The sequence below is a fragment of the Nannospalax galili genome, unplaced genomic scaffold (assembly GCF_000622305.1).
Source record: "Nannospalax galili isolate Female #2095 unplaced genomic scaffold, S.galili_v1.0 scaffold346, whole genome shotgun sequence".
NCBI classification, from domain to species: domain Eukaryota; kingdom Metazoa; phylum Chordata; class Mammalia; order Rodentia; family Spalacidae; genus Nannospalax; species Nannospalax galili.
In genome coordinates, this window is record NW_008357637.1 from 8,611,455 (window position 1) to 8,622,032 (window position 10,578).

The 10,578-nt window shown below is 40.7% G+C and overlaps 1 protein-coding gene across 2 annotated transcripts in view; it reads right to left on the reverse strand.

The window, feature by feature from the left end:
- The window catches only part of Fkbp7 (FKBP prolyl isomerase 7), a 12,265-nt gene extending 3,991 nt beyond the window's left edge, over positions 1–8,274 (reverse strand). The window contains exons 1-3 of one of the 2 annotated variants that reach the window (XM_008855341.3): positions 7,984–8,274; positions 6,818–6,969; positions 1,176–1,306 (exon numbers count right to left, since the gene is read on the reverse strand). In XM_008855341.3, coding sequence (XP_008853563.1) covers positions 1,176–1,306; positions 6,818–6,969; positions 7,984–8,189 — 489 coding nt within the window. In that variant the 5' untranslated portion in view covers positions 8,190–8,274. Of the gene's footprint in view, positions 1–1,175; positions 1,310–6,817; positions 6,970–7,983 lie in introns of both variants that reach the window. The other variant, XM_008855340.3, reaches the window with a different exon arrangement.
- Between the last annotated feature and the right edge of the window lie 2,304 nt (positions 8,275–10,578).

The window sequence follows — 10,578 nt, forward strand, 5'->3', positions numbered from 1 at the left end:
CCATGGAGGACAGAAGAGGCTGTTGGAGCCCCTGGAACTGGAGTTACAGACAGTTGTTAGCTGTTATGTAGGTGCTGGGATTTGAACATGGTTCTTCTGTAAGAATAGTCAGTGTTCTTAACTGCTGAGCCATCTCTCCAGTCCCTAGTTAGGCATTTTTAGCTGTATCCAAACAAAGAAGGGAGACAGATGCATTACTCACATTAAGCACTGAGTGCAGACTGAGGGACTAGGAAAGGCCTAGGCTTCCCTGAAACAATGACAGTGGTTATTCCCGGAGAGCCAAGGAGTACCCAAGTTAAGAGCACAGAGCCTGGCAGCCCAGACTGCAATGCTGGTTTGCTACTTGAAGCAATGTGACTTAATCTGCCTGAGCATCATTTCCCCATATACAGGGTGGAGAGGATGGCAACTGTGTCTACCTTATAAGCTGTCATAAAGATTACATAAATTCATACATGTGCTCATATGTTTAAAATGGTATCTGGTACTAAGAAAGTATAAAAAAAGTATTATTTCAAAATTGTTATTAAGTCCTCAATTTATAGGCAAGATGGAGCTGAACTCTTGCCTTGGCTCCTGTTTAGCAACTTCATAGCCTACCCAATTCAAATTCTTGCTAGCTCTTTTCATAATCTCATGTAATTTCACAGTCCTCTGCTATGAGAACTATTTGCCTTGTTATAAATTCTTACAGTGCTGCTTGCTGGAAAAAGAGATTTGTCCCTATAGCGTATAAAAGAGCCATAAGTAGCTTGGAATTTGTTTTAATTTTTTATATTTTTTGTCAGTCCTAGTGATTGAACCCAGGGCCTCATGCATTCCAGGGAAGCACTTACCACTGAGCTATATCCCCAGGCCTTTTTGCAATTATACAGGGCAGCCTAGAACTTACTCCATAGCCCCGGTTATCCTTGAACTTGTCTTCATCTTGCTTCAGGTTTGGGAGTTATAACAGGCCTGCATCATGAAACCTGGCTTAATATAGGATTTTCATGACCTTCATATTAGAAGAAAAGGAAAAGTCCCTTTTCTTCTCAGCATTTGGAATTTTCAGTAAGCAGCTCTATTAAAGTGATTAGAGCCCATGATAGTTGAAACTAAAAAGCATCAGCAACACAAATGCATTTAAATTATTATGAAAAAAATCAGCCTGCACACAAAGCTTGAGTTACCTCAGCTTTAGAGAGTTGCTTGTCCTTGTCCATGTCTATCTCTTTAAACGTTTCAATGCTCCGTGGTCCTTTGGTCACAGCATACAGTTCAATCTCAAATATCAACGTTGCATCAGGTGGAATCTTGCCTTCTGCTAAGGGTATACATTTAACAGTTTGTCTTACATGAATAAAGGTTTCAAATATTTATTCAATAGCTGCATTAGTATTAGGATTCTATTACTTATAGGAACTGCTTTCTAAATACTATTTAAACTTTTTTGCTCTCAAAAAAATTAGAAGGGGAAGATCTTTCAAATTTCTTTTTTTTTTTCCATTTTATAAATATTTTTAGGAACATTTTTCATCATATATTTAAACCAAGTCAATTTAATGGCACTTTAGGACCACTGTTTACTGGTTAAGTTAAAATAAACACATTTTTGTTAGTACACCCTCATCATGTCATAGGAGATAAATGGTACAGAAAGAAAATGTATAAATAGAAAAATTCCAAAGTTGGGCTGGTTAGATGGCTCAGCGAGTAAAGATGCTTGTTTGCCTTTAAGCCTGATAACCTGAGTTCAATTCCTGGGACCTGCATGTTGAAAGAAAACAATCATCTCCCAGAAGTGGTCCTCTGACTTCCATATGTGTACAGTGTCACACAACTCACCCAAATATAAACAAACAAATGTAATTAAAAAGGAAAAAGAAAACAAAGAACTTACAAAATACAGAAAATCTGAGAAAATTATTTTGTATAGTTATTTGGAAGCACAAATAAAACATGAATATCGATTGGTCTTTAAAATTCCTTATAGCCATTAAAAAATTAGTGCAATGGCAAAAATCCAGAAACAATTTTATAAAGAAATTTCTAATTACAATAAAAATTCATATATGAATGCCAATAGTTCTTTTTAATAAATTTAACCTGTTAGCTGATAGCTCTGGTGATTTCAGTGAGATAGGGGCTATTTTAGACAAACATTTCCTAGACTTGCTGAGAGGCCTTGAGTAGCTTGTGCCCTGAATATCTTCCCAGGCCCTTACAGGCCGCCTGGTCTAGTACAGACACATAAATATCTGTGGAATGAATGGCTTCTTTTGAAAGTAGCTGTTTGTCCTTTAAAAGAAACAGCAATTTCTTTAATGACAAAATAGAGTATTCTTGCTAAAATATTCATACAATCCAAAGAGAAAAGGATACAAGTTACAGACCAAAAAATGGAGTGAAATTTCCAAACCAATACACAGAAAAATGTATGCAGGTATCACATGGCAAGTGTGAAAGTCTTAATCTAATGTTCTACAAATTAACTGACTTTAAAAAACAGAAAATAGGGATGGAGAGGTGGCTCAGCAGTTAAGAACACTGGTTGTTCTTGCAGAAGTCCCAGGTTCGAATCCCAGCATCCACATGGCAGCTAACAACTGTCCGTAACTCCATTTCTAGGGTATCTGACAGCCTCTTCTGTCCTCCGCAGGCATTGCACAACACGGGTGCACTTACCTACACGCAGGCAATACACGCATACACATAAAAATAAATAAATATTTAAAAAAATAGAAAATAACTTTTGACAATTAAGACAAACTCAAAACACAGATTCTTTTTGTTTTATTGGTGGCGATGATCAAATGAGGGTCTGTTAGGCCAAATGAGCTTACTGAGCTATACCCCAGCCCAAACTCAAATGTCCTAAGGAAAAATGTCACAGGTACATAGGAAATTTCTGAACAATTCTACTGCAAATAGAGAAAATATTGCTAATTAGTTTTTGTACAAAAAATAAAGTATAAAAATAGAAAAAATATGAATTGCTATAGAATTACTTAGAGATACAGATCAAAGAGGTAGGAGTTATTGTGAATATATACATACCACATAAATCGTTAGTTAAAGCACTAAAGTCACATGCATTTCAAGACATGCAGGGGTGTTCTGTAACATGAGGCAAGGATATTTTGCAGAAGAAAAACTTCTTCAAGCATTACCTAAAACGAAGTCACAGCTAATGTTAAGTCTTAATAACAACTTTAAGAAGCTTATGTAATCAAGATGTTCATCGTTAAACAGTTAGCTATGGTCTGAACCACAATTCTAAAATCATGGAATCTAAGGTACTGTAATACAAGGTCAGTAGTTAACTATGGTCCAATGTGCATCCTTTTTGGGACCTCAGTTTCCCTATGAGTAAAATGAAGGTGTGGGTAGTATTAATCATTTTGATGTCTACTGGAGGCTTCTCAATTTGAATAAGATCTGTCTACTCAAACTTTTACCTCCCAGTAAGAAGGGTCTAGTTTACAGTTTAGGTAGCTGAGCAGTCATTCCTAGCTAAGTATAAGTTAATTTATGTAAAAGATAAAGAAGTAATCATTTTGCTGTATTGTAATGGACCCAAGACTGGCACCTACGGATGAAGACTGAGGGTGCTGATGAAATGCAGAACATGGAGGCTTTTGATCAGTTGTGAAACTGCAGGGAGAGATTCAAGGCAAACTTGACTTGCATAGTTTTGTCTAGAAGTAGCCTCAGCTTAAGATATTTTAAAGATGGCATTGTGTTTAAATTATTTTCAGTTTTCTTTCCCACGTTCCTTTATAAAATAACCACACAAAATTCAGGATATACAAATTATGATACCATCAGAGCTTTCTTTTTCTTTTTCCTTTGCAGTGCTGGGGATCAAAATTTAGGGTTTTGCTTACGCTAGGTACTCTCTACCACTGAGCAAGACACCCAGTCCTGGGAGCTCCTCTGATGGCACTAAATGACTGGCAAATGCAGAGAAAATGAAGCTGTAGTTTTCTGGAAACATCTCTTTTGGAGTGTTAGGTCTAACTGGCCTCATAGCACTGACTTTCCTCAATACGACTTGGGACAATGTGACCTTGCTTTTGCTGACAGGTGTAGGCGAGGGGCTCACCATTCTTAATGAACTAAGTCAGCAGTTTCAAGGAACGCGTGCTTGCTCTACAAGACATTTGGGAATAATGCCAATATCGCATCCTAGGAAACTGATTGCTAATTATGAATCAAATATTTCAAATATGTGGAGTTAGCAAAAGCTCTAAACATGGTGAACAGGCAGAGTCTTTCATACTGCAATAGGGAGCAAGGACCGCACTGAAGACAGACAATGGGGCTTGTTCCTGTCAGGTTGCCCACCCTCCCTTGTAAATTTTCCCTCTTTTGCAACATTAAAAGAAAATACATGTACATGATTTTTAAAAGTCACAGTATAAAATTTCAGAGTTGGAAGAAATCATCTCATCCTCGACCCTCAGGGTTTCTTCCCCAACACTTCCCATCATCAAATGACTACCATGCATCTGCACTAGCCTGTGTAGGTATAGGCATATCTGAAATTCCCCTCTACAAATGCAAACACTTTGAGGTCAATGAGTTGTATCTACTTTATGCTCCGTGTTGTGCCTGCAAAAGAAACTGGCATGGATGCTCAATAACTACTTAGTTTTTAGAATATACCGTGTCACTTTATTTTCAAAATATTAATATCTATGGACCGACTTCATTCTTTTTACTGACTACACATGAATCTACTGGATAGATATGCCATAATTTATTTCACTTCCTACTCATGGACACTCAGGTAGTTCCCAGTACTTTGCTACAAAAAAAAGCAAGTTGACAATTTTGATGGTTAATTGTGATTGTCAACTTGACTGGATGTGAAATGAACAGGTGAGCCACTGGGCATACCAACAAGGGATTTTCTTTTTTTTAAAGCAGTTTAATCGAAGTGAGAAGACCCGCCCTAATGTGGTCAGTGCCTTTGGGTGGCAGATCAGATACAAGGAATTCCAAGAAAACAAAGGTTTTCCCCTTTGCCTGCTTGTCTTCATGTTGTGCTGGTGAGTTCATCTCCCCTGTTGGCATCTTGCTGTTACTGCTTGCCACTGCTGTCACTATTCTTTGCTGACATTGGAACCCTTCAGCATTCCAATGTGTGAAGGCCAGTGGCTCTCCAGGAATCCTCCAGGTCTCCAGTGCCAGGCTGGGACTGTGGAGACATCTTGCCTTGAGGCATGAGCAGCTACTTGGTTTGCAGCCTCTCTAGTGTGAAGGCAGCCATTGTTGGACTACTCAGACCTCACCATATGGTGTAAGGCAACTTAATTAAATCCCTTTCTAATGTGTATTCATTCTATTGGTTCTGCTCCTCTAGAGAACCCTAATACAGCAATGAATATTCTTTTACAAATACTTTTGTGCATATTCCTAAAAATCAAATCACTGAGTCAGAAGATAAAGATAGATTTTTTAAAATTTTTACTTATTTATATTTTATGTGTATAAGTGTTTTGTCTGCATGTACATATGTGTACCACATATGTACAATGCCCATGGAGGCCAGAAAAGGGCATCAGATTTCCTGCAACTGGGGTTACAAGGGTTGTTAGCTGCCATATGGGTGCTGGTTCTCTGGAAGATCAGCCAATGCTCTTAATCATTGAGTCATCTCTCTAGCCCTGAGGATGTAATTACTTTTGATACAAACTGCTAGAGAGTCAAATAACTTCCTTTCCCAGCAATAGTATTCAAAATGGCTCATTTTTCCATGCTTTTATTAACATTTTTATCCTTGCTAATCTGATAGGTAAAAAATGGTATTTAATTTTTCTGTAATTTCCTTTCAATTATGAGTAAAATTTAATATTATCTTAGAATTAAAGGTAATTTGCATTTTTATTAGCTTGTCTGTGAACTTGGCCCACTTCTAGGGCTAGATCATTTTATCACCAATTAGTATTTATACATGTTACAAACATTTCCCTCACTTACCTACTCTATGCAGATTTGCATATCTTCCTGCTCTAGGATTTTAAAAACAGGCACAACATGGAAAGGGTAAGTTCATTCTTTCTACATCTAAGGCTTCTCCTGTGTTGGGTAACACTGACTAAGACCTTATTATCTCTTAGAAGTTACAATGTTCTAGTACTATCCTTTGATTCTAAAATCATGTTCCAGCTTCTCAAGTTTTGTTAATTTTACTTTGATATGGATTATCAAAGATCTGTATTATAAATATTTGTATAATAAAAATGGTACTAAAAACAAAAATGTCCAGGAAAGCCTATGGAATAGACATTATGAGTACTATATCCATGAAGAGGTAAAAAACTCTAGTCAGAGGCCTCCATTCCAAAGACACCTTATTTTCTTTAGATATGGAAAGGAACTAGACTGGACTGAATTAAGAGTTTGCTGGACATCATGATTCTGTGATTATTCTATGATTTTTAAAAGAATTGTGGCAAAATACACCTAACCCAAAGTTTACCATCTTAGCCATTTTTAAACAGCATAAAGTACAATTGCATTACTGTGCAACCTATCTCCTTGTCTTATCTTGAGCAGTGACACTACACTATTGAGCAGCACCTCCCTTAGAATTTTGTTCCTTTTAAAGCCTATATAATAATCCATTGTGTGCATATACTCCAGTGTATTATTTACTCTTCTGTCTCTGGATTCTAACACTTTCTTCCATCTTTTGCCTATTGTGAATGGTGCCGCTGTGAACATGGGTGAATAAATATGTCTTTGAGAGTTACTTTATTTTTCACATGTACTGAAGCCTATGATTTTTAAATATGACTAAATGAAGATATATTAAACACCTTACCATAGCCTTCTTTCCCATATGCAAATGAAGGAGGTATAATCACTTTTCTCTTCTCTCCAGGGCACATATCCATCATGGCAATGTCTAGACCCTCTATGACTTGCCCAACACCAAGAACAAACCATTTGGGGTGGCCTTCATTTTGTGTCCGACTAGAATAAGAAGTAACACTTAGTGACTTGATCTCAAGAAGCCAAATTTTAAAATACAGCGAGGCACTTAGTTATAATTTAAAATTTGAGTCTCTTTTCACATATTGGCACTCTTCTTGAACCCCCTCCCTTGTGAGGTATTTGGCTCAAACGTCGTCATAAACTGGCAGAAAGAAGCATCATTTGCCCAAAACTAGTCATAAGAAGTCATCTCATTTTCTTTTGTACTGCTAGCCTTACAGAAACTGTCCAACAGTTAACTTGTTAATGGGTCTCCTGCCTCTAACTAGCTTCACAGTTTGCATAAATAACTCACTTAACTTCTCTGGGTTTGTTCTAAAACAGGAAGGGGCAGGCTGAGCCTCAATTTTTATTTTAATAGCAATGTAAAATAGCATTTTTTTCTTGTCAGATTTCTCTCTTTTCCTCTAAATGGGAAGGACTTAGTTTCTCCAGGCCTATTTTTGGAGGTAATAAAAAGTACAGTCATGAAAGGACATCAATTAAATCAGAGTAGGCAGTGGGTGGAAGAGCTCACCAGGGAGGCACTGCAATAGTGGCTCTAATTTGAAAATGACCTCAGCCTGAAGTCCAGAATAAAATTGCCATAACTACCCTGTGCAATCTCTTTGGAAAGAGACTCCAACTCTGGGTACTGGGAAAGCTGAATATCCTTCCAAGCATTCCCTTGATTTGGTTTTCTAGGGGTCCCTAAGGACAGTGTTGGTGGGCGGTGGTGTGCATAGATACAGGGCATCTGTGGTCAAATTTTTTAGCTAACAATTTCAACAATTTAAAAAGATTCAGTTTTTTTTTAGGGGCCTACTGCCTTCTAATCTAGATCTACTAGATGGTTTAACTTGATGTTTTTTGTTTGCTTGTTTTTTTTTTTTTTTTTAAAACCAGCTTAAACAAGCTTGAAACAACCAAGTAGGCTTCTGGCTGGTAGTGGTAGTCCTAGGGAGGTAAGATGGGTGCATCTACTGAACAGGAGCACCGTGAAGCATTGCCTACCTGCAGTAGAACTTCGTGCCGTCTTTAGCCAAGTAGCCGTCATAATGGGCATTTAGCAGGTCTCCCTTTCTGCTTGTTTTAGTGCAGTTTTCTGGACGATGCAAAACTTCTATTTTCACTTCTTCCGTGCGGTCTTTCTTTTGTCCCTGGCCATGAAAACAGCTACACATACAAAAGAAAAGGGGTAGTCCAAGTAGGAAGTGCATGGTTCCTGCAGCAGATCGCCCACGACCACAGGGATCCCAACAGCTAGTGCCCAGTGTCGCGTAAGGGAGCCGAAAGAGACGCGTGGCAGCCACGTCACAAACGGACCTAGGCCCCACCCCCTTCCCCTAGAGCTCAGTGGTTGTAGTTGTCTGCAGCTTCCAGAAGTGTGTCTGCTGTCCCCCAGGCTAAGACAGCACTGCACACACGTTGTTCCATTGTGCTCAGGCTCAGCTTCCTAAAATAAAACTGTCAGAAGACATAACAGCGGGATGTTTTAGTCAGGGAATAGGTGGTCATTCGTAGGTGTTTTGGAGATGCTGTGAAATGCTATGCGTCAGGTTGGTGCCCTGATCTTGCCTCCCCATTATGCCACCAACTAGAGGCCCAATTGCTAAGTGGTTTTAAGTTTTTTGAACAGTAAGTAGAACCATTTAGTCTGAGAAAAATCGGATTAGATGGCACGTAGGTGCCTAAAACTGAATATTAAAAAAAGCCAAATAGCCGGTGGTGGGATGTTCTAGTCAGAATATGGCTCTTTTCTGGGCGCAAAAGGATTCTTGGAAGAGCGGGTCAAGTAGGTTTGCTGTTGCTTCCTAGGAGCTACTGGGATGTCCTCAAGGCTTTCTTCAGACCAGGGTCCTGCTCCTGCATTAAGGGACTCCAGGCTCCTGTCACAGGCATCCTGACCACACAGAATGCCACCCAGAGGAGAGGTTGCTCAATTACTAGCTTGCTTTTCCATCCTTGATTTAAAGGCCTAAAGGCCTTTACTAAAACAAAACATAATAAAATCATTGTGAGATCCTATTTTATTCACATTAGACAGAAAATTTGAATATTGAGCGTTTTGTTCCAACCTCAGGGCCAACCTGCAGCAGCTTGGTCATTACAACCCTTCCCCCATTTAGTATGAAAACTTTCAAATTTTACAGCCAGATACCCACCATACTTAGGCTATCATTAATGTTGAACTGTATTCAATTGCATATCCATCGACCCATCAATTTACCTCATTTCCAAGTAAATATTTAGACTGCACAATCCAGGCAGTGCCTTCAGGGAAGGCTGGTTTGAGTTCAACTATGTCCAGCCTCGGCACTGGCTGGGCCTGCTATATGTGATTGTTTGGAATTTCCCAAATTCCTTTAATCTGGAAAATTACTATCAAGTATGTGAAGTGATGCTCTCTTCCAAGCAGGACTTTCAAAAATAAACTCAACGAGAAAGCCTTTATTTTTCAAAAAAAAAAAAAAAAAAAAAAGCCAAAGCTTAGTTCCATTTATTTTTATTTTTCTAGGCAGGATCTTACTTTGTAGCTCTGGCTGGCTTGGAATTCAACATGCAGAATAGGCTGGCCTTGAACTCAAGAGATCCGCCTTCCTCTGCCTTCAGAGAGCTGGGATTAAAGGCTTTGGTGCCACCACACCCATCTTAAAAAAACACTTTTAAAAATTACATTTGCGTGTGGGTATGGGGGTGTGTGCTTGCTGTGGCCAACACGCAGAGGTCCGATGATAACCCGTAGGAGTCGGTTCTGTCCTTCCGCCTTGTGGGTCCCCATGATGGGACTCAGGCCCTTAGGCTTGGCGGCCAAACACTTTTGCTGGTTGAGTCAACTTGGCCCGCCATAGTTCCATGTTTTACAGTCTCAGCAAAGTTGTGGCTCTCTACCGTGCTGGTGTGAATTTGTCGGAGGGCCTCATCTGCTGCATACTGCTTTCCTAGAGCATTTCTTTTCCTCTTTCTTTTTAGAAAGTGTCCCACGCAGTAGCCTAAGCTGGCATTGATTTTTGTGGTCCTCTTCCCGCCTCAGCCTCTAGAGTGCTGGGATCACAGGTATGAGCATCTACTCCCAGTTTTTCCCAAGATGATTTCCCAGATTCCCTGGGAGTAAGAACTGGAAGCACAGATTTTAAGGCTTTCAGGCTTAAGAGGAGGAAACCACGGGAGGCCTAAACCAAGGTCCCCGGCTGAGTGCACCCCGGAACTCGGCTGGGCTGAGCCCGGAGGGCCCCGCAGGCCTGGCCGGGGTGGGGGACCGGGGGCGTCCAGGGACCCCGCACGGGGACCGCGGGCGGGGCGGAGCAGAGCTAAGCGCCGCCCGAGGCCGTGAGCGCACGGCGCAGCCTCTGGCACGTTGCTCCCGCAGCCCCGTCGCCACCGGGGAGGGGTTTCTTGGGCCGAGCCGGCCCCTTTCATCCAGGAAGTGAAAGCGACGTCGGGGTCAATGGAAACAAACCGGGAGCCCGGGGGAAGGCAGGCGCGTGTGGAGGAGGGCAGCGGCGGGGCGGGGAGCAGCACGGAGCCGAGGGCCGGGGGGCTGCCGCCAGGTCGCCGCGCCGAGGCTTGCCCGGGATGTCTGCGCCTCGCGGCCGCCCAGCAGCACAC